Source organism: Neopsephotus bourkii, unplaced genomic scaffold (genome assembly GCF_033783945.1).
Source record: "Neopsephotus bourkii isolate Nb327-2 ecotype Australia unplaced genomic scaffold, CSIRO-AGI_Nbou_v1 NB_1508, whole genome shotgun sequence".
Taxonomy (NCBI): Eukaryota; Metazoa; Chordata; class Aves; order Psittaciformes; family Psittacidae; genus Neopsephotus; species Neopsephotus bourkii.
The window spans coordinates 235,707-260,809 of record NW_026901984.1 but is presented as its reverse complement, the minus strand read 5'-3'; the positions used below and the strand labels follow the sequence as shown (position 1 = coordinate 260,809).

General features: G+C 38.4%; 1 protein-coding gene across 1 annotated transcript in view; it reads left to right on the top strand.

Moving 5' to 3' along the window:
- Positions 1-24,876, top strand: part of INO80C (INO80 complex subunit C) — a 31,718-nt gene extending 6,842 nt beyond the window's left edge. Inside the window, exons 2-5 of the mRNA XM_061369588.1 lie at positions 14,671-14,781; positions 17,619-17,730; positions 19,413-19,480; positions 24,279-24,876. Coding sequence (XP_061225572.1) covers positions 14,671-14,781; positions 17,619-17,730; positions 19,413-19,480; positions 24,279-24,410 — 423 coding nt within the window. The 3' untranslated portion in view covers positions 24,411-24,876. The remainder of the gene's footprint in view (positions 1-14,670; positions 14,782-17,618; positions 17,731-19,412; positions 19,481-24,278) is intronic.
- The last annotated feature ends 227 nt before the right edge of the window (positions 24,877-25,103 follow it).

Here is a 25,103-nt window from a genome sequence, read left to right as displayed (position 1 = left end):
TTGACTTCTACTTTGGGTGTCAATATGTTGGTGTCATGAGGGTTTTTACCCTTCTCCCCTTATCCTAGTAGAGAATTTTATTTTTTCCTTTAGCTAACAGAAAATAGAGAGTTCTACTTTAAGTGATCCCACTTAATTTCAGTATTTATAATAAACATGCAAGAAACGTAAGAGAGATAATAAAGATGGTTTCCTGGTTCTATCATAAGGAGATAAAATAGGATGGGTTATTTTTTGTAAAGTACTGTATGCATATGCTTTAGCATGACGATTTGAGACATAGTGCTCCTAAAAAGCAATCTCAGAATCCAGTTAGTGCATTAAAAGGCTCAGATTGACAAAAGAAAACTTGGAATAAATTAACTGTCTAGATATTGTAGATCTGAAGAGGTGTCAGACTGTGTTTATGTTTTTTTAAAGTGTAATGCTTATGTTAGGTAATAGCTTCAGTTCTTGCTCTAGCAAGGCATTAGTACTTGCATAAATATATTAATTTTGGATTAGAAAGGCTAATAGAAATATTAATTTGGTAGCCTGGAATGGTTTTGAACACTTTTTTAACATTCCAAGAAAACAGAATGGAGAGATTGGCTATTTATGTAGACCTGCAGAAAAGCCATTGAAAGTTGTGACACTCTGTGTTGTGAAATATACTTGATCCTCACAGAATTCATATCCATGAATAGCATGTCTTGTCTCACTATAAAGCATACCTGCAACTTCAAGAGGCTCAATTAGGCAATCTATAGAGTTCCAGTCTCCTATCTTCTTCACTCTTACCCACCTTCACTAGTCTCAACCGCATGCTCACAGCCAGCTCCAGTACCCGCCAGACCTGCTCAACCACTGATGGAGGGCAACTTCCCATCTCTCCCAGGAAGCTGTATTGTCTCCTGCTGTACTGGTGAACCCCACAGAATCACAAGGAGGTCTAACAGGTGTTGTAGGTAGTACATGGAAGTAACAGGACCACGTGGAAAGGAAAACCACGTCTCTACTACAAGCAACTTAGCCTTCACTGCAATTTCATTAGTTTACTGTAGAAAAATACATGAGTTGATCTCTAAATAGCTGAACTGATTCTACAAACGCCAGCGAGCCCTGTGAGATGCCACCAAAATAATGTAGCAGGAAATCCTGTGGACTAGTCCTACTTCTCCCTGAAGATTCAAGCAACTCTTTCCACTTAGGAAAGAACCATGAACATCTATCAGCCTTCTTGAAAGTAGGTACTAAATCCCTTCTTTCAAAAATAGAACACAAGGCACACTTCTGACACCGATAGTTGCTTTTTGTATCATGTATCTTTACAAGTGTTTGCTGTGTCCTCCACTTCAGGTTAGTCCTGTTCATGCCACTGCCTGAGGGGATTCCCAATCCCTTTTTGCCCCATGTGTACCCTAACCACCAGGCTGGAAGACAGTCTGGTGTGGTGGTAGGGGAGCATGGAAATGTTTTCTCCTATAAAGCCAAGGATGGAACTTCTGTCCATTTCAAAGAGAATGACTCCATTGAACACGTATTGAACTGCTGTAGTTGTCAGAATGGCCTGCTTATGTATTTTAGGCATTTATTTCTGTAGCACGTTTTATCTAATAATTTTAATGCCAAATACACAGTTGTGCAAACAGGGATCAGAAATATTTTCCGTCCAAAACTGTAGCCAAAAAGCTACATATTCATGCCATCTAATAACATGCATTTATGTTGTAATGAAAATGCATCACTGTTAATTCAACAAATTTGAAATGGATAGGAGGAAACTATTTTGTGAGTAATAATGTAATTTAGCCGAGTCCATCATGCTGGGAGGGTTGAGTATCTATAGTTATGTTGTTTGTAATCATCCTGCTCTGGAAGAACTGTTCTTGCTGATTATAAGACCCTGCTGTGGGCAAGGAGCATTTAGGAAAAAAATCTTTACTCTGAGGATGGTGAGGCACTGAACAGGTTGCCCAGAGAAGTTGTGGCTGCTGCATCCCTGGAAAAGTTCACGGTCAGGTTGGTTGGGGCTTTGAGCAACGTGGTCTAGTGGGAGGTGTCCCTGCCCATGGCAGGGGGGTGGAAATGCATGATCCTTACAACCCAAACTATGCTATGTTTCTATATGTCCTTAATTTTCATTAAATAGACAGAATGTTGCACTACCATGTACTTCCATGCATAACCTGCCTAATATGTGAATTACATAAAATCTGATATAATTTATAAAACCCAAACCCAACTAATTTTGCAAATATCCACAGACCTAGAGGCGAAAGCATCTATACAATTTTAATCAAGTTAGTTGATTTATTTTTTGTACTCTTACAGTAGTGTTGGCATGCTTGTAGCATTACTTTCTCCTGTGTTCATAAGGATGCAATGTGCTCATCACAACTGCGTTGTTTACTGCTTCCTCAGATTTATGCTTTTCTGAGCTAGTGAAAGAACGAGAGGAAGGGCAGAGAAGGCTGAGAAGCTTATAGTTTCTGCATAAATTACACAAGATTTACAGGTATGGATAGTGTCATTTAAGTGGTATAGATGGAAAAATAATACAAGCCTGCAAGCATTGAAGTCTTTTTTAAAAATCTGAAAATGAAACAGCAACTTCCCAAGCTAAAAACAGAGCAACTGCTTACCATTTGGTTAGGTGTGTATCAAGTAGACCAACTTTGAAGAAAAGGTTAGTGGCATTCCAGAAGTACAGGGATGTTAATCAGGGAAGGGAGAGAGTAAATTACTCATCATCTAGGAGAAAGGAGCAGGGAGTTAAAACCCTGTTGGAAGCTGCATGAAAGTTATGTACCATAAAAAGCCTTTCTGTTTAGTCAGTGGTGTATTGATATGCAGTCCATCCAGAAGCTTCTCTTAATTTTCCAGATAAACAGGTACATTTAATAAAAGATGACCCATCTGCCTAGCAACTTTGTTACATTTATGCCCTGAAGCCATCAGGACTACAGCAAAATACTGCTGAAATGGAACATTCAGAAATTAGGGCAGTAATTAATGTGAGTTATATGACTGCTCATGACCAGAAGAGATTTTTGTTAATAAACACAGTATTTTCTATTTTATAGAATATCGATTTCTAGCTAGGGAGATGGAGAGTTGCCCAGAGAGCTGTAGAATCTCTGTCCTTGGAGGTGTTGAAGACCTGCTGGGACAAAGCCCTAAGCAGCCTCGTCCAAGGTCAGTTCTGACCACACTTTGAATAGGAAGTGGGCTAGTGACCTCCAAAGACCCCTTCCAGCCACAATGATTCAGTGTTACCATGTCTCATTTCAGATGTCTGATTTATGTGATCAAGATGGGTACATCCTCTCCCTAGACAAGCAGTCAGAGACTCCTGCATTAATAAAGCCCAAAACTCAATGGCTACATTCAGACAGTATATAATTCTCCCTACACTATAACAATGCTTCTGTTTTAGTAGAACTGCTTTTCCCTGGGAGGAACAGCACAATGTTCTTACAGCAAAATTAACTCTTAAAATCAACATATTTGAATAGGAGAACTTCATTTTTCCTTGATATATGCACAGTGTGTTTAGGCTTCTCAAACCAAGTGGTTTGCTGGGAAGTCCTTATTCCTTAAGTTGCTTATCTTTGTTTACACAGTCTAGAAAAAGCAATGCAAGTTTGAGTCTCACATTAACAACCTTAAACTTTGTCAAGTCAGAAATTCCTTTTTCTCCTTAATTTTTGTTAAACCTATTTGTTGCAGCCAGAATTGCCTTTTGTTGCAGCCTCAGAATTGCCCTTTTTACCCTCCTCCTTTTCATCTGTCCCAAAGTTATTTTATTTGCTAAATAATTCATTGTGGAAAACTTCTTTAAAAATCCTGTTAAAGCCTTCACAAAATATCAAATACTAGTTTCCCTCTCACCTGCAATTGCGGATGTGATACCAAAACTTCACTAACTCTAATGTAGTGGAAAAGTCAAGTCTTCTAATAGTTCTGTTCTAAGTCCAGCAAAAAAGGCAGTTGGGATACAAATTGATATGCAAAACATGGAACACACTTTTCAGATGTGCTGCAGTTTCTGAACATCAATATATTGTATCAGGGCAAAATGTCTGGCCACAGAGCTTACACAGATGATTAACCAGCCACCTACTTGTACAAATGTTTCTGAAGAAATATTTCAGAAATTTGCTTTGAAATTAGCATCACTATACAACTCTCCCCCCTTTTCCTCCTGAGCAGCCTCAAAATAGTCTGTAATAGATACCTCTATTACCTTATTTTCCTCTAAATCAGAATTTGCTGCTCTTTATTTTAGTTCAGTCATCAGTTTTTTTCATTATCCAGTTAAAAGTAAGTATCCATAGGATAATGCACCTGCAGTTTTGCTGAGTTCAGGAGACTTGGTGTGCTATTCAAAACTCAATAGTTGTGTTGAGTTTGCTAGGTTAAGGAAAGTGAATGTAGCAGTGAGGGCATGCCAGACTTTTTTTGTGCCATAATATGAGACAAGCAGTAAAGATGACATTTGTGGTCTGAAGATTTTTAAAAACTAAAGTATAGTTTATTTTCTTGTCCTCTTTTAAAGACCTTTGACGCATCTTATACAATTACTGCTCTCTGATATGTTATGCCTTTGATAACTTCTTGAAGGTTTGCTTAAAGAACAGTTTTATTCTGAATTGCTTTAGAAGTTAAATGTTCCATATGTCAGTGTACCTAACGTTTATCTTTCTGGCATAGTTTTTGGTCATGGCAGTCTTAGGTACCTGTACAAAAATGGAAAAACCTTCTGAGCAACTTTCAACTGCAGTGCAAAGCCTTTGCAGTACAACTGCCAGTGTTAACTAATACATAATGGCAGCAGTAGGAGTAGTTAGCAGAAACATAATAGAAATAGAATTTTTGTCTACTTAAAATGACAATTAAGACAGGCAGAAGGAAGTGTTAAAATTTGCAAATGCTAAATGTACATTTGCAAATGCTAAATTTGCAAATGTTAAAGTTCTTTTTTCTATATCAGTTTACTGGTTCATAACATCCAAATGTAAAATTTGACTGTACTAGTTCAGGTCTATTTTTCCTAAGAACAATAGGTAGAATAGGACACTGGAAGAAAGATACACCCTGTCTTTACTCAAAACTAATTTTAACTGATGTTTTTTATGTTTTTGTTTGTTACTCAAATGTTGTTTCCTGTCAAAAAGGGTGACATTTTACAGAATAAAATATAGAGTCAGGAAACTGAATATTTTTTGCAGAATGGAATTGCTTTCCCGTCAGCCGCAGGAGCGGATATCTTTTTGCTTTCCTTGTTCCTGGTTCAGTCACGTTCAGACGAATGGACTTGGATTCTTCTCCTGTCTTGGCTGAAGCCTGTTGTTTGACAGAAGGATTTTGATACACTCCCTGAGCAGCATTATAATGTTAACAGCACACAAGCATATTGTAATCCTCCAGCCTTTTCTCCAGAATACTTTGACCTTAACTGTTCTAGATCAAATGATGTATTTTAAACTTTGAGAAGCAGTTTGGCCAGAGTCCTTAACTGAACTGAATTTTTCGGATAGAGAAAGGAACATGCTGATAGTTTGTATAAAAATTCAATTGTGATTTACTCTGGTCTTTTTTTTTTGCCAGTATGCTTCCATCAATTTTCAGTCTTAAGGCCCATCAGTTTAGAAAACTTTTTTTCTCTCGGGTAATCAAACTATTCTGTTAGCTGGGCTCAGTTTTACCCTTTGTGAAAGTATGAACTAACATGTGCTTTTGCATTGCATATATACGGAAATTGTTAGCTCCAGAGCTGCTTCAGTGTGCCATTCAGCTCATGAATTTGTCCAAGTTACAATTTTATTAATAAAGAAAGCTGTCAAACGTTATAAACAAGGAATAGTCCCAGTCCACCAAAAGAAATCTAAAAGTGAGAGATCCTTTGCAATTCTTTAAGCCGAAGGGAGTTTTGTGGCAAATGCAAATTAAGCCAAGCTTTTCTGGGATAGTGAGAAGCTATTCACAGTTGCGTCCCAATTACATTTTATTTGAGGCTTTTCCCCATAGAAAATAGTAATTTTTTTTCCCCTTGAAATATCTGTAAGTTATAAAACTTTGTCTATCACAGTTTTTAAATGGAAAAAACATGTTTGGCATCTGAAATCTCTTGAGAAGAAATCAAAGCTTTTTACTGAAGCTTGTTAGTATCTTTCTGTGTTTGAAAGTTTAATAATTCTGAGGAGAACAAAGTAAACTTGAGTTTTTCTGGATTTATTTTTTTTTCTGTCATAATTGAGCAGTATACCAGTAAGAAGGGAGTTCCTGTGTCATGAAATTCCTAGGTCTTTTTCCCCTAGGTTTTGAAGAAATGTTTGAGAGCTGGGGAATGTAATTAAAATCTTATTCTCCCTTTGGCTGCATTTTTAATTTTGAATTCAGACCCTCACACAGCGTAATAGAGCTTTGCTTTAGGGTGTTTTATACCTCTATCAAAGTGTCTGAAGTAATTAGTATTTTATACATTTTGGTAAGTATTTTGCCACTGGACGCACCAGTGCGGGGGAATGATAATGGTTTGAAGCTCTGGCAGTGACAGGACCCTAAATGAGAATGTCACCTTTTAATCAAGAGCACTTGGAGTCTATGGTATTGAAATGCCCTACAGAGAACATAGAAAAGCCATCCATCACTTTGTGACAGTCCAATCTCTTAGTGCATGAGTAAAATTTTATTCAGCCTTTCTAAGGCAGTTGTAATGTAAGATGTTTTTACTTACTTCAGAACAGCAGTGTAAAAGTTTGAAAGCATAATGTACAGATTGCTTTCTGGACATCATGTGTCTTTATGCATTATCTTTATTTAGATTGTGGTCCAAACGTTTTCCATGTCCTGCTTCAAACATACCCTCCCTCCCTGTAATACACCCAACAGCTGAGATTATGTCTAAACTTTGGTCATATATTTGGAGTTAATTTGCATAGTTGATTAACTCTTAATGCTCAGTGACAATACTCAGCAAGTTAGGGTGAAAGAACTGCTGCTTTAGGAAGGGCAGATTTTGTAAGTCTCACACAGAAAAGTAGTTTTACATGTGACTCAGAAGTCCTCTGGGGAATGCTTGGAAGAAGCTGAAGTACGTTTAGCAACACATACATGGAATTATAAACTATTATTGTAATAATTCAGTGATCTATTTCAAGATTTGTGTTGTTATGTTTGTTTTCAACAGCCCTTCCTCAGCTTTCTTTATAAGTGAAAGGAGCAGCAGCATTTGAGGACAATGTCATAATTTAAGCAAAAATATTTTTGATGTTACAGATTTGGGAGATTAACTTTTGATGTCAATAGAAGAAGAAACCTTATCCAGGAACTCTGTCTTTTAAGATGAGTTGGCAGTGACGAAACAATGAAATCCATTGACTTAAATGGATTTCCTCCCAATTTACATTGTATGCATGATTATCTTGCCCACCCTACTAGCTGCTTGAAATCAAGAACATTGATCTGCACAATATACTTAATGCCTTTTTTCAGGTGGCTACTACTCAGGTGTTTTGGTTAGTAAATAGAGTTTTTCAGTATGCTGTGGAACAGAATTTGCTGTGAATATGCAAGTTTAGGGGTTTGTTCCTTTCATTTCAACATTTTCAAGCTGAAATATTTTTTTTTTTTAATCCCAAAATAAGGCAGGGCCTTCTGTGAAGGGTGAATGTTCCTAAAATGCTACCATGTACCAGAGTGCTGAGAGAGAAGAGGCTGGGGAAATTGTATTGGTCTTCATTTTAGTGAGTGGAAACGAAGAGAGAAAAAGTTTTTCCTGCTGAATCCAAGAACCAGTAAAATGCAACCAGAGGGGGAAGGCACGTTCATGCATGTTACAGAATAAGTCTTCCCAGCAAACCTTTCTGTCACAGACATGGAGAGAGTTAATCTTGTTCAAGTGCTGTTTCTTCAGTCTTACCTCCTTACAGAGTCTTCAGTGAGTTTGCTTTCAGAAATGTACTATGCTAATAACACTGGTGATGAGAAATTTTTTAGCCATCATATTTGCTTCAGCTTAAGCATGTCTGACACCTTTCTATATGAATTTTTCCCAGTGATGTGAAGAGCTGCATTTTTATCTTCTAGAGTGTACGTATTCAAGTTGTAATGGCTCCTGTCATCATTTAAAGTTAAATGAATTAAATATTCAGAATGTGCAAGCGCCTATGCCAGGCTTGTTATACAGTCAAAGTTAATATATTAATCAAGTGGCTGAATATATGTTCTAGTATGAGCAGTATTGGCTGGGACTCTGTTAAAAAGCTGACATTCAAAGTCTACTCCCAGTTTTGAAAAGTCTTCTCGTATCATAGCTGCTGTCATCTAGTGACATCCGTGCTCTGTTTCCAGATGGCATTTTCACTCACTGCAATTGGCTGCTAGTGAAAATACAGGTATTATCCATTGATTTTATAAATTAGAATTTCCTTCCCTGGCTGCATGCCAGAGCTTCATCAGGACATCACAGAACTTACAGCTAAAAGCTGAGAAAGTTGCTACAAGTTGGATATTGCTGCATTAGAAGTAACCTACTACAGGAGTAATTAGACATATACCATTAATGAGGCTGAGTTAAAACAACTGTGTCAATGAAATGAAGAATGTCATTGTAGTATTATTGTACTTAGGAAAACCAGCTGCCAAAAGTAAGTAAAAATAATTTAAACTAGCTACTGAATCCTACATGCAAAAGTTGGAGACAAGTGGGTTCCTCAGCAAGCCAAACTGGGAGCTTGGGGCAAAGTTGACACCAAGTATGAGGGCTTGACTTAGAACCAGAACTCTTTTCTTACTTTTCAATAGTGACATACAACCTCCTAATTATCACTGTAAGACAAAGCCAGTGTATCAGAAATACTGAATACAGAAGCAAAACCAAACCAAAACACTGCGTACATAGTCACCTTCATCTACAACTGCTGTACTCAGTATAGTGTTAAAACTCACTACTGACTGATTTCCAGAAAACAAAGCAGAGAAAATAAATACTTATAGTATTGGTTTTGCTCCTTTAAACTAGAAACTCCCTTTCCGGTTCTTCCAGAATTTATTTATGCATTTAAGTTTTCCTTCACCAACACACTGTTCAGTTTACCTTCTATTTGTAAATCCTGTTTTGCCATGTAAAACCATAACATCTACCAAAAAGAGCTTCAGACGATCATATTGTACTTTCAGTGATGTGCAAATCTGTTCTTTTCCTAAGCCATGGCATGCATGCTATGTAGTGATAGGATGCCAGAAATGCACAAATTCACATCTGACTTTTATATTTCATATTTTTTGTTTTTGATACATTGTAAAATCCTATTAGTCTAAAACAACGAAAAAAGTTATAGACCATAATCCAAAAGTAAATAGGTAAGAACTAATACTTCAGCATGTATTAGTTATTCAGTTATGCAGTTTTAATGCTTGCTGGGGAAAAAAAAAAATCCAGGAAAAAAAGGGAATGATGATTCAGACAATAATAAGCTAATTCAACCTGGTATTTAGTCCCATCACAGACACCCATCCCAAACCTCACAGTGCTGATTCCACCTAGAAATAGCCAAAACAAAGAATTCAGCTTCCATGGTCTACAAGTTTTGCTTGTCCTCTCCCTAAATAAAACCAGACTGATGGAGCAATCTTTGGAAATCCTGTGAAAACTGATACATCTGCGGTAGGGAATTTGGAACTGACTATATTTAGAAAAACTAATAGATCTACCAAAACCTAAGACTGAAAGTAGTGTGAATAGGCAGCCTCACAGTGTGTGTTTTCTCCCACTACAGAAAGCATATACAATAGGGTCCAAACTAAGCTCATTCCTGGGGTTTGGTTTTATTCAAAATAAACCAGTGTTAAGGTAGCTAAGCTTTAGCTCAGGTCTCTTTCCCAGACTTGGCAGGTCTTACAACAAACCTCTCAGGACAACCAAGTGTTTGCTGCAAGTCTTCACTCCCTCCAGTTGTTGCTGTCTCCTCACCAAGTGAAGTCCTCAGCCAGCTTTCTCCTCTGGTGACTGTCACCCAGTGATGCTAGCTAACAGGGAGGACAGCGTCCCACCCACTAGGATACATTGAATACTTGATACATGGTCTTGGGAAATTAAATGCAAAAAAAGAAGCAGCTCCCATCATTGTTGCTCCTGTTAATCCCAGGAGGTACAGAGGTTGCCAGTCTGTCACACTGTGGTTGTAGGTAAAATTCAGGTAAAGCACAAACTCAACTTTATAGAGGGAATAAAATTGCACAAATGGTCCTATAGGAAGCTTTTGATCTGCTGTCTACAAATTTAAAACATGCCATTGCAGTCAAGGTTGCTCTACACCTGGCTAAATAGGATACTGGGAGAAGGAGAACAGAGAGAGGCAGCATGGGAAGAGGTGGTAACATGGACTTCTGTGGAGGTTAACAGCCAGAGGAAGGAAATGATGAATTTACTGGCGACTTAGCTGTAGTCTTTAGTGTTTTTATTGTTATTGGGGAAAACTAGCATAAGCTGTACTGAATTCACACCTTCATTTGCCAGTGCAGATGTACTCTGTAAATGTAAAGCCACTGTAAAGTCTTTGTTGTTATAATCTTGAACAGCCTATGGAGACAAACAAGTACTGCCTAGTGACTATTGTACCACAAATTCCCCATAGCCCTAGTGACATAAACCACCATTTAAAAGGCACAATTTAGTTATAAAGCGCACATGAAAAGCTGCTTCACTGACTCTTTCCTTGCAGTGTATACTGAGCTCCCCATAAGAGATGTTTACATGACAAGATCAGTTAAAAGGAAACTTTTAAGAAGCTATTAAGAGTTTCGTCCCATAGTTACACTTTCTTTCTAGCCCTCCTGCAAAGCATTTGGGATTATCCTAGGACACTGGGAGTGAGGAAGTTAGCTAAGAGACTGGCCGGGTACAGAAAATGTGCTGGGGACTGCTTGTGAGTTGGGCAGGAAGGGGATGTTGTCCCACACGTGACTTGGGGGTTACGGCACACATTGAGCTGTACATGTTCCCTGGTGACAGGCGCTTCCTCACTGTGATCACGAAACCACCATCACTTCACAGGACTACAAAGGGGAGTTGAATTAATTCCTGTTTGTTTGCCCTGACATGTGTCAGTGAAGAATGAAATATCTTCCAAACTAAGTGACCAAGCACATTTGGGAGAGATTTGTTCAACTAATGTTAAAAAGATAAATGTTACCTTTACTGTGCAGCAATTGTTCACTGAGCAATCTTCTTTCAGGCTGTAAATAATGTTTGGTATTATCCCTATATTACTGACTTTCAGGAAATGGGGTTTGAAGTACAAAGGTAGATCCATATTGGTTAAAATTAATTTGGCATTTCTTCCCCCCCCCCTTCTGCCTTTAAGAAAACTTTCAAAAACCAAACCTGAAACATTAAATGGTGTTTCTTATACTTTAAATACTAGCCTTTTTAAACACAGGCTGGATGGAGTTATAGATTGTCGAGACACTTTCAGTTTGTGGCTGTAAGATTGCCGAGAATTTCGGTCGAGACTTCTGCAGGCTGCATGGAAAGAGCATCTCAAACCTCTGTACTTGCCAGAGTCCACTCTGTGCAGTAGCACATTATTCGGGAAGCAGTGCTTCTACTGCATTTTCCAGGAAGAAAAGCACATCAGCTGTGTACCTCTCTTCCATAGTGCTACTCCTGAAATCAGAGTTTTCATATAAGTGGTGCTGAGTGAGGGAACTGGCATGCCTCTGCAATATGTCTGTATCTCAGTTCCCAGCATTTAACTGGGGTCATAGTATTCAGTCTTGTTTCCCAGTCTGTCATAGGGCTCTCAAGTCATGGTATCAATTGCCTACCACTATGGTATGCAAGCTGCTTTACAGTTCTGCACACCAGCAGAACTTGAGCAGAACTCAGCACACCTTTTGCCTTGAAGAGGAAACCACTGCTGCCAAATTGTCCATGACAGATCCAGAAGATGCTGCTGGCATTATGTTTCAGTGGGACTGGAGGAAGACTTGGGTGTTCATGTGGCCCTGAAAAGCAGCAGCTGCTGCTTCAGATCCTGCTGCCTCTGCCACTGTGCAAGGAATACTGGCACAAACAAAATTAACATCTGGTCTGTAATGTGAGTTATCCCAGCTCTTAGCAGCACTAATACCTGAAATCCCTCAGGGGTTGGTCTGGAAAAGAAACGATGTGTAGAATTTTCAGTCAGGAATTGTCCTGCCAGGAACTCTTCCTTACTTCCCTTCCCAATGCGTCAGCAAGATTAGTGCTGAATCCACACAGAAAAACCCACTGAAGACAGTGAGTGGAATATGTCAGTCTACCGAGCCGTAGAAATGAAGAACTGAATGTATAAGGAAGCTTCCTCCCCTTCACTGTATAACTATTTTCATTTGCTCTGGCTCAAAAAGCTATGTACTGTTTTGAGATGTTGTTGAAATGCTAGTCAAAACCCATTTCATGAACAACAGAATACTTAGGAGAAGATCATTGAAAAGGCAAAAGTGGTAATTAATAAAAAACCGGAAAGATTGCATTTAAAACTGACCAAACGGTACCAAATAAAAGGCAAGAATGCTTTGAAGGGTAACTAAGTGCTGATTCCTCCACTTAGAGATTTTATACTGATGATGAGCAGTATCAGAGATAATTTAGTCTTCAAAAATAGTCTTGTATCTCAAGCCTTGTCTTTCTCAAGATTGACTTTAATGCTTGCTGCTGAAATCCAGAGTGTTGGAAGCATGCGTGTGCAAGACTATAGTTTGAAACCTAGCAACTCATTATACAAAGCCACTTTACTCAGGATTGCTGAAGGTATTTTCTCTGCTCATTGTCACACAATGCACATATTTTTAAACATCCATCTGCATTTCTTCTGTTTCTCTGACAGCCACTGCCTTTTAATGTTGTGCTCAGCAAGGAAGGAGTTGAGTTTGAGCTACAGACTTCAGGGTTGCTTCCACTGATGTTATTACGGCAGCATCCCCTGTACTATGAGCTTACAGAGGACTGACTGTTGTTTTGAAAATAGATCATCATATATTTTATTTTAATAAGACTCTATAAACATGACTATTTTGCTTGAATACTTCTTTATACCATACTTTGAATATTTAAGACCTCTCTGCTGTGTTAAAAGCAGGCACTGTTGAATAACTGATGTATTTCCCCAAAGAAGAGTTCAATTTGCGTAGTTCCTAATCCTATAATTACTTATGCATGTAGTTAAGAATACAAACACTTCCCTTGTAATCACATGGAGAAGAATATGCTGAATCATGGTCTTTGCTATATAGCCTCAGCTTCTAGAGGTGCTCCCATAATTCAGTAATAAGAATGGTCCTTTTTTTCTCCTACTTAAAGGAGTATTGTATCAACACAGAAGGATTTGCAGTGCAGGTTTCCACAGGAAAGCACTGGGTGTTCTTGTTCTAAGAATTATCTGTCTGAAGGTGAAGAAACATTTTAACCACCCATTCAGTAAATATTGATTTAGCTTTTAGCCAGGCTTTGTGTTCTTCAAGAACAAAGAACCAAGGTATGAAATCCTATTGCCTGAACTGCCAAACTCAATGGCAAAATTCTCATTGGCTTCCGTATAGGTCAGGATTTGATGAGGAACATTTGAGGGGTGACCTCATCAGTGTTTACAAATACGTAATGGGTGGGAGTCAGGAGGGTGGAGCTAGGCTTTTTTCAGTGATATCCAGTGATAGGACAAGGGGCAATGGGTGTAAACTGGAGCATAGCAGGTTCCACATTAACATCAGGAAGAACTTCTTTACTGTGAGAGTGACAGAGCACTGGAACAGGTTGCCCAGGGGGGTTGTGGAGTCTCCCACATTGGAGATATTCAAGGCCCGCCTGGACAAGTTCCTGTGTGATGTACTCTAGGTTACCCTGCTCTTGCAGGGGGGTTGGACCTGATGATATCTTGAGGTCCCTTCCAACCCTTGGGATTCTGTGATTCTGTATGTCCTATAGGCCAGTTCTGGTAGTGTGGAGACTTACAAGGTACTCACGAAGTAAAAACCAACATAAACTCAGGCATGCAGAACTATCAGAAATTGGTTAGACCACCACACAAATTTTTAGCTTCCCAGTCACACATACACCTTCCCTAACTGTTCTTCCTGCTAAGTAAATAAACCATAAAGAAAAGCCTAGAAAACACCAACTAGTACCCAAGTAGATTTTGCGAGGCTTGTATGTAAAACTAATATATATATGCTTTCTTTTTCTCTCAATTCTCATCCAGGCATGATTGAAGCCAATGATGGAGAATAAACTGATTAATCAACTGTTACTTCAGAACCTTAAAAAAACCTTAAAAATAAGTCTTATATATTGCTATTAATGCTCTAATATTGAGCTTTCTGAAATAGATCCAGTGTACATTTCTGCTGCTTCAGGTTTCCCATGCCATCTTGCATTATGTAGAGATGTCTTTCATTAATACTGAAATAAACCCGATGCTGTTTTTCAATAGCAGGCTTTGGCCACTCTATTCCCTTCCTCCCTTTATATGTCAGTTGTAAACTGCTTGACAAATACTCTGTTTCATGCTTCTCCACTGCTGGTATACAACATCTTTAAAGATTCAGAAGAGGTAGGAAGGCTAAAAAGGCAACAGGTAGGTAATACAGCAGGTGGCTCTGTCTCCAGTTAAACTTGCTTAGAGTAACAAGTATTTTTTTCTTCAGAGTGCAGGTGGAGAGGCCATGAATGAAAACAAATTTCTGAACACAGACTCCAGCACAGGATCAGTGGAAACAACTGTCAAGCCGTTGCCATTTAAGGATCCAAACTTCATTGTAAGCATTGAAATTCTAAACTCTTCATATAAACCATTAACTAGGATTTTATTTAACCATATTGCTAATGTAAATATGAAGAAAGTCAGTTTAACAGCCAAATAAAAGGTTGACAGTTTTTAAGAAATTCAGCTCAAGCCCATGCCACACTATGGTCCAAAGCACATGGTGTGGTAACTCACAAACTTCCACAACTAGAGTTGTGGAAGTTTGTGAGATAACATTCACAGCTGTGAATGTAGGAATCCCATCTCCCAGTTCCTAGCCAAGGCTGGCTGCAATGCAAATTGAAATCATCCAGAGAGTCATTAGCAAATGGCATTTTCTCCTCTCCTGGTCCCTGAAACTCTTTTAACAGAGCTGTGGTGTCTGTTCTTTCAGTAATTGCTTGATTTAGAAGCAAAGCTCCATGCTCCCCAGAAGCCTGGCCTGCTGGCTTGCAGAAGTCATGTAAACTCTGATAGCTGTTGAATTACTGGCTGCTAAAACACTCTGAGCTTTAAACTGGGGGAGAAGGTGAAGGAAGACTACAGGTAGTAATGCTGTCACTGCTGGGTTTGGTTTTTCTTTTTTCAATATCTTTTTCTCTTACTGTGCCAAGGCCAACTCATTGGCACACTGTACAACTGCTTTCTAGATGAGCAAACTTCTCGGACTGCTGGTCTTAAGCCAGTACTTAGAAAGAAGGATTTTATCCCAGATTTCATTCTGTATTAACAAGATCCACTATCCCATAGCAGAAAACCTGAGTAATCAGGCATCACACAGCTCACTAAGCACAGGTTTGGCAAGGGATATAAAATTAATCTCTGACTTGCAAGTTGTCCTCTGTCTGCTTTGAAGAAGACTTCTGTCACAAGAGGGGCATTCAAACAACCATATATTTTGCTCACTTTAATGCTCCAGTGAGTACCAGTGTCTTTGAGAAATGGGGCTTATTGGAAAAGCTACATTTGTGCCCAGAGGCTTTCCATATAGCTTCCTTAAGGGATTTAAATAGCTATTATGCCTTCTGTTTCTGTTCTTAGAGGGATGTCACCATTTCCAAAGAGGCAGTACTAATGCCTGTATGCTCAAAACAATAATGAATGTACAGGGCCTTTGGCAACTGCTGCAGAAATAATCGACAATTATAATAAAAACATGAAATTGTCCTCTCCAATACTGTAACTAATTTGAGAAGAAATGTATTGAGTTTTAGCTAGCTTTTTGTCAATATGAACTCGTGGTAACAATTTGGATGGTGTTTTGCATCCTGCCAGCCTAACTTGCCTTTAAAGGAAGAAAGTAAATCACATCATGTCTATCTCATAAACATACCCAAGTTTGAAGAGGATAAACATACCCAAGTTGCAGAGCATAGCCTTAAAAGCAGAGAAGAAAGCAATTACCTTCTTTTAATCAGAATGGAATTTGCATTCCTTGGCAATGGGGATGGGGAAGGAGACCTCCCAACTATTGTGCAGAGCAATGAGTAGCATCACATGTCCTAGTTCCAGCTTTCCCTGAACTTCGCTAGTGCAGAGGTTGCTTGGTTAGTTTGCACTTAGCAGTCATTGCCTTTTGACTGTAGGTATGTGAGTTAATACCCTAATTCCTAGGAGGTATAAGTTCATATAAACCCAATAGTTGCTTTTGATAAACCAGATCACTGAAAAAAACCAACCCTTATGCAATGATTTAGGGGAATATTAATATGATGGATTTGAATTACTATTGCAGTATTACATCTATTTTCATTTCATATTCCAGCAGTCTCTATTTTACAATGATCTTTAGATTACTAAGATGTTACCCTCAGAGCAAACATTTGTATGTATTTTCTATACTAGATATTCATTGCCAAAACGCAATGTATCATCAGCTCATGAGCATCTTTTCTGAATATATCTTGTGTCTACAGAAAAAAGCTTTCCCATTGAATTCTTCCTTCTATCATCTTCAGGAGTTTAACAAGCTAATTTAGAAACCAATCACAGCAGAAGTGTTTTTGCAGAACTTTGCCGAGTTCTGATAAGACTGATGTGGCAGGTGGTAATTATTAACAGAAATACCAACAACTCCCCAGATGTAAGAACATTTTCTTTTCTGAAGTAAAGCTGTAAATCCGTGTCCTTTGATCATTTAGAAGTAGTACAGTATGTTGTGCAGCTTCTGTCTCTGGAGGGACATAAATAAATTACTCTGTAGCAATCACATTCGATAACTGAAACTACTATTATAGTACCTGTGGCAAGCTTTCTATTAGTGTACCTTTCAAAATGCAAAATTGTCTTGGCAGCCAACATTCTATTTATTACTCCTTTTCTATTCTTCTGTCTTCTATCCTTTGAAAGAAAAATAAAATTTCCAGAAACTTTCTCATCATATTCATTACATTTTGCAAGATCAGTTGCATTTTCTAATCCCTAAAAGTGCTAGAGCTGACCCTGTAATATGCTGTAAAAAGGAGAGAGAAAATTTAGCCACGTAACCACAACTTTAGACAGAACTTCATAGTAATATGTTCCAATAAGATGGGAAGTACATACAGAATCCTGTAATCTCAGGCTAAACCTGACTGCATTGATTGTCTATTTCCATATAAAAAGGAGATTTTAATTTCCTTCAGTTAATTGTAAGCATGGTAGCTTTGACACAGTGCAAAAAGCTTTGTTTTTCTTGCAGCCAGGATTAAAGTGTACAGTATCTTAGCCTGCTGATGAAATAAGTGAGGATAACAAATGGTTCATGACAAGATAAGACATCTCAGAAGGACTATGAAATAGAAGTGTCATGCTCTGAAATAGCATTCTTCATTTATTTTTTTTCTCTAAACACCATATCTTTAATTCTAGCACTCCGGCATTGGTGGAGCAGCAGCTGGCAAGAAGAACAGAACTTGGAAGAACCTAAAACAAATTCTTGCTTCTGAAAGGGCATTGCCATGGCAACTAAATGATCCTAGCTGTAAGCTGCTTAGATGCTTTGCATGTATTTATAAATAATAAAATCCACACAAATAACTTTCTTTAAAACAAATCTAAATTGTTTCATCCGTGCATGCAGTATCCTGCTCGAACAGGGTCCATTTAAGACTAGTCTAATCACACTCATCAGCCCTAAGTGGAAAGTAGGGGGAGGCATATAATTTGGAGTATTGTGACAAAATTCAAATACATTCAGGGAGAGTTTAATAAAGGGAATGTGTTTATCCAAAGCAGGTCAGAAACTTCTTATTCCCATCAGGTTTTGATCACCTCTTTACTGCTGAGGAGCCTTCTCCTCTGCATATAGCCCAGATGTCTTCTGATGGGTGACTGCTGCTTGATTACCTGTATTTGAACTATTTTCAAATAGATTCTGCTAAGCCACATACCTGCAATAGCTTAGACTTCAGCCTAACGTTCCTATCCAGCTCCTTATCCTAGATTCTTGGGAGGTTTAAATCCTACATCCCCTATTTATTTCAGCGCAGCTGAAACTACACTGCTAGCAGTCCTGATTAGCAGTTCTAACTGGTGCATGTCTACAGCAGTAGAGTTACAGCAGTGGTCTTAATCTAGATAAACTTCAAGTCTACTCATAAAGTAGGATACGACTGAATGCAGCTAGAGGAACAATGTGATCCACAGATTCTACTTGAGCAAGTGGAGCCATTTCAGAATTGAGCATATGCATACACTTTTTGTCAGACTTGGTGCTTTATCCAAAAATAGCTTGCCATTTTTTGAAGTGCTTTAGACACAACTGTTACAGAAAAATGCAAGCTACTGTGTGTTCCTGGCTATTGTAACTGACAATCTGCTGATATTGCTATTTCTATTACGTTCTGTTTGCAACCATCAGTTTACAGGATTTTAAGAAGGAGGGAAAAGAAATTCAGTTGCATATTTAAAACCAGCTGTCTGTGGCATTAGTGTCTTTTGAATTATGAGATGATGAGTTAGAAATTTGGTATGCATAGAGCATTTGAATTGATCATAGCATCTGAATGAGGTGCAAGAATGATCAGGAAGGAGGAAAGAAATGAATCAGGTACAAGATATTTTTGTAAACATCAAAAAATGGCAGTTTAACTATTTAAACATACCAAATGTGTCCTAAAATAGTTTATGAATGAGAGTTGCTATCTAAAGGGCACCAAAGAACAGCAATTTCCATCATTTAATTTAAACATTCAGACAATTTTCTAGGTCGTTGGCTGGGCTTAAAGTGGTACACGCTTAAAGATTTAACTGATTTAAAAGATTACTTTGCTTTTCTGGATTATGGTATTTCAGAGCTGCAATCTTGAGCAACATTTTGTGGCTTTGACATACAGCATGTGTATCATAATGGCCATTCTTTGCAAATAGCTAACTGCAAAGGAATTCATTGAGACTGAAATCAACACATTTCAAATAGGGGAGGGCAGTTCTGCTTATTAAACTTGTACTTCAACAGGTGAGCAGAACCAGGCTGTCCTGTACAGTTCTAACAGGCTAGATATTTTCTGCTTCTTATTTCTTTGCCTTAGTGTTGCTAGTCAATAGAGACCTCAGATCATAAAGGCAGCCTTTTAAAGAAGTATTGTTACCTATTTACATTATTTTGGGTTATATTTCAAAATATATGTAGCACACTGAATTTACCCCTTTGTTTCTTTCTAGATTTTAATATTGATGCTCCTCCTTCCTTTAAGCCTGCCAAGAAATATTCAGATATTTCAGGGCTTCCAGTAAGTATTTTGTTTTTCTCTTCAAAATTGGCATCTCACTTTCCACAATGAAATAAAGCTGGTGCTTGCTTTTGTAAAGATGTACTTGCTGAGGTTCCTATTCAGCCTTGTGCTTAATAGCTGTCCAGTGATTTAGGGCCAAACCCCAAATACTGTCACCACATCACAAAGTCCTTTGGTTGTTAATAGATGTCAGGACATATTAAATCCCTTTTCCTGCCAGGAAATGGGTGATAGGTGGCTCTCCTATCACACCATGTTCCCAGCTGTAGAGGCTGCATTGGTCCCCATCATTTCTGATTCTTTAGAGTGTTACAGGGAAAGCTGGTAGCCCACAGTCTCCATGACTGCTAACTTTGTCAAGCTTTAAGCACACAGACCAAAACTTGCCATGCTGAGAGTTTGCCTGGGGCTGATTTATTTCATTGTATCCTTTAGAAAAAGTTTTAAAAAGATGACAAATCAATTTCCAAACATGAGATGAGACAAAATCACATTGATCGGCGCAGGTTAAAGAACCTTCAACCACTTGTTGTCATTGCTCTCAAACTTTCCCTCAAACAAATGAGCCTGAGACAGACACTTGGCATGGACTTTTGAGAATGTCAAATACCCCCATGCTTCAGAGTTGGAACTTGGATTTTGGCAGATAGCCTGTGTGTCACAGATGGGCTTTTTTACATGGTTTTGTTACAGAAAAGGAAAAAAGAAAAAAGAAAGAAAAAAGAAAGAAAGGAAAATGAAACCAGCCCACATTTGACTTAGATACAATTTTCACATGCTTCAAAAGTCTCAGTAGTTACAATTTGGCACCTGAATTCCCCAAAGATTCTGTTGGCACAAAATAGGAGTAAAGACATTGAATTCTGCCCAACAAAAATGTTGTATCTGCTGCAGACACTGTTCCTATGTGACATGAATAATTTAAATAATACGTAAAACAAAACAGGTGTTGGTAACAGCATACTTTTCACTTTTCACCGTCAGCCCCCAGTGATTTATTTTGTAGAATCCCATGCATGTATTACAGTTGAATTGAATGGGAATGTTGTATTTTGGACTACAAAAAGCGTGAAGTAATACACTAAATAACTCCAATAACGAAAACTTTTTCATGTCAGAGTGTTAGACAGAGTTTCTGGGTCCCTTCACACAGTTTAATCTCTTTTCCATCCACAGGGCAGTAGCCCACCTCACAGGCTTGATATCATCCCCTAGAGGTGCTTATAAAAGTGCACATTTGTTATCTTGATGCAGGTTAGCACACCTTGCATTCTGTACACTGAAAGTGTCTGATGGGAAAAAAAAATAGGATGAGCACTTAATTAAGGACTGCCTTATAGTTGGTACACAGTGGATACACAGTGCAAGGCATAAAGAATGACTTTATTGCCAACTGCGGTCCTCATATCCTAGCATTTGAGTTCTTGATCTGTAGCACAGATTTTCTTTGACTTCTTTATTTTTCAAGTAACACATTTAAATGAGGCACATAGGAGGTGGCATGTTTCCGGCCTGTGCCTTTGAGCATGATTTGGAGATGGAGCGGGTTGCTCGGATTGAGGCTGCTAACCGTCAGTGTTCAAGAGGGAATGGAAAAGCAACATCTCCCTTGCAGATGAACTGGCAGACAGCAAATGGAAGAGACTGCTCAAAAACTCAGGGAAAATAATTCACTCGAGCCAGGCAGACTTACATTCTCCTACTCTTAGGATACTCTTGCTTTGATGTAGTAGTAGCTTGTTTTCAGACTAGGAGCAGGGGTCAGCTGAATAAGGAACCTTGCATAAGTACTCCTACTCTATAAGATGCAGTGGATGGAGGAAAAGAGATTAGATGGACATGTGAAACAACAAGCAGATTTTACCAAAACAGCAAAAATTCCATACTGGGTCACTTAATGGTGTTTATCTGTTTCCTATCCTCTCCCCTCAGATTTGCTTTGCAAGTATTAGTGGCATTACTAATACTAATTAGTGGCATAACCCCAGGAATTACTAGAATTGCTGCAACATCTGTGACCTGTGGGGGGGTTTATGTGGGACAGAAGGCATAAGTGTATAAGTCCCTTTCTCTACTGCATCTCCAAGGAACCAAATAATGCTTTCCAGCATTGGCCTTTGATGCATTTCAAAACTAGTCAGCCCTTGCACCTAGCAAGATGACGGTGCAGGTAGGTTATAGATGTGAGTGAAGACCATACCCCTACCAGGTAAGGATCAGTTTAGCCATGGAAAATAAGTCTTCCTCTCAGTTCCTGAATTTTTCTTTGTCAGCTCCTCCTTTCTATCATTGATTTATGTACTCTTAACTACTCCAGCTCAGTATAAATACTCTCCTTCCTATATGAATCCATTCAGTGCTGCTTTTGTTTCCTTTTTTTGTCTTTCCACTTCCCCCCTCCCCTTAATTTTCCATCCTCTAATTGCATTGTGAGTCAAGTTTCCTATTTTACCTGGCCTGCAAGGTTTCTCCAGACTGTGATAAAAATACCGTGTTTAAAAAAGATCTTTTTTATTAAGATAACTGAGACAGTGTGTCCTTTAAATTGCTAAGCTGGAAATGTTTCATAAGAAGCACTAAATATATTTTCAAGCTAATTCCCTAGCAGGAAGATATGTGGGATAATAGAATATTTTAGAAATATAGTGTAAGAAAAGCGTCCCTTTATTTTCTGTGTAAAACCTGGAAAGGTTTGTGTAAGGATATATTTTCTGTGGGAATGCTGGATTCCCCGTGGGTGGAAAAAAAAATAGTAAAATAAATCCATTAGCATTACCTAATATTGGAAGAATGAAATGGCCTAACAGGCACAAAAAAAGGAAGTGTATTAAAACACTCTTGTCAGTATACCTGCAGTTATATTAAACCTCACAATTAAATTCTACTAATCTCTTCTCTTTCTGTGTGTAACACAGCTGGAATTAAATTTACCAAATGCCTGAGCAGAGCTGCTGGTTTATATTTGTAAGGCAACCTAGAATTCAAAAGCTATTATCCACTATATTGACAATGCAAAATAGAACTATTCTTTCAAAATTTGCAAGAGGAGTATTTAGATATCTTAACATGCAAACCAGAGTAATTTATTGCAAAGCAGATAAAAAACCTCAAAAAAACAAGCATTCAGATGTTTATATTTCTCTTCCTTTTTTGAGAATGGATCAGCCTTGTTACTATAGAAACAAATCGAGATAACTTATTTATTGTATTTGGAAAGCATGTATCTATGGCCTTTGACTCAGTTTCTAAACACGGCAGAGGTTTTTTTTCTTTGCAAAATCACCTCACTTCTCTAATCTGTTGTAATTATTGCTGAAGTAGCAGTAAACTTTGTCTTTAGACTGAAGTCATGGCATAAATGAGTAGTTAGGATTCATTAAGGTGTGCAAACAGTACAGCCCAATGTGAAGTATCAGAACGGTGAAGAGTTCAGCCACATTTTTAACCTAGATTGATGTGCAATACAAATTGCAGATGTTGCTTGGCTGGTTTATTACAGATTCATGCACGTTTGAAAAGCAGTCTATTTGTTTAGGTTTTTCTGACAAAAGAGCAGAATTAAAGTGTGAGATAAAGTTAAATTTATACATGAATTTATACACAGTAACATCAAGTTACCACCAGGAATAAATTTACTCATAATGCCCTAACTTTGTTTGAAAATTAATTGATCGCTTGACTGTTAGCTCACTACACATAAGTACTATAACCTTGTGGCATTTCTTTGTAAGGAAACAAGCTACAAATAACACTTAATTTACTGCTAAGTCTTATCAGGGCAGATAATTAACTGAATTGTTACCATGGTCAACAGATCCTTTCCAACATAAAAGTGGCAGAGGGCTTTGCATTTATGAAGGGAATGCTCTGGCTCTTCCTGGCCTTTTCTTTTTTAGTAGCAATGTCTTAAGGGATATCAACTGCCTGTGCCTTGCAGCCTGCCACAGTGTCCTGATAAGAAAGTTACAGAAGAACATTTCTAGAACCTTGGCAGGCACTTGGCAGTCCAGTGCTGAACAGGCAGTGATTGCCCTGAAGGCTAAAGGTGGAGAGGCAATACTCTGAAGCTGCCCTCTTGAAGCCTAGCCTCCTGTGCTGCCCTGGAGCTCAAGGTTTCTGTAGCAACATGGAATGGGAGAGGATGAAGGAAACTGGCACTGGTTCCAGGCACCCAGGGTTCAAATATAGCAGGGGATACAAGCGTAGCCCAGGGTGAGCTGGCCAGGCTGCTATTCTGAAAGCAGGCATCTGTAGCAAAGCACTAAACTGAGTTCAAATTTCTTATCAGTTCAGTCACAGAACCATAAACTGAGACTCCCTTGCTTTAACAGCCACTTTAAAGTAAATTAAAAGCTAAGTTGTATGCAGGAAGAGAAAATCAGTCCAAAGCTATCGGAGCACCCATAATTCAGCCTCTTTGTGGGTAATTTATTGGCAGCAGCCTGACTCTTTGGAGAGCTGCCTTCAGAGAGACTGCACAAGACACAGAGTTGCTAGGGTGAGTTTAGAAAGTTGAGGAATTTCTTTTACACAGTGTTTTGTATGAAACTATTTCAGCTCTCTGTTGTGTTTAATGCATTTCTAATGTGATTTTATAGGGGTCTGTTAACATCTCTTAAGTTCTGATATGAGGAGAAAGAAAAAAGTACAAATTCTTGGTCACATGGTAGAACAGCAGTGCTGTTACTGGGAAAAGAAACTCAGTATTTTGTAGTCTTGTAATTAGATAATTTTTTTAGTATTCTGTTTTGAGATTTTATTTGAATAGCGCCTCTCCCTTTGTTTGTTTTTTCAGGCAAATTACACAGATCCCCAGAGCAAGCTAAGATTTAGTACAATTGAAGAATTTGCCTACATTCGGATGCTCCCTTCAGATGTGGTTACAGGATACCTGGCTCTAAGGAAAGCAACAAGTATTGTTTCCTGAAAAGACCAAATATTGTTGTATATTGCTTGTGAACAGTGCTAATTTTGCGAATCATAGTGGAAACTGACTGCTGGACTGAGGTTCCTTAAAAAAACTATCCATGGATTTTCACATCTGGAAATAGTTGATATGAAGAACATATGGATTTAATTTTGATAAATGCTGATGTTTGTTAGTTTGCCAATTTGTAAGCAATTTGGTTTGGTGAACAGAATAACTTAGACCTTAAGGGTATGTATGTGCACCATAATGTCTGAGTTTTATTAATTTCTGTAGAGAGGGGATTTCATCCCCACCCTGTATATTTTGTGTACTGCTCTGGCTCAGAAGAAACAGTCATTTGAGTTAAGGAAAAGGTACCAAGATATCCCAACTTCTAAACCTGCCTTGCCAGATGCACTTGCCACTTGGCTGTGAAAAAAAGTTGTCCCATTTGTAAAATAAAGCTAAAATATTTAGTAAATGATGCTATTGTGATGACTGTTTATGGTACTGAGCACTGAGGAAATGAACAGCCTCACCAAATATTTGCATTTAAGAACTGTCACAACCACAGACTCTAGTTTTAATCTGGACTCCCAAGTTAAGGCTCAGCCATCCCTATCCTCCAACCACACAGCCTTCACACCCATACTCCACCAACTGCCCTGTAGCTGCGACACTTGCTTCTCTTATCTCTCTGAGCCAGTGGGT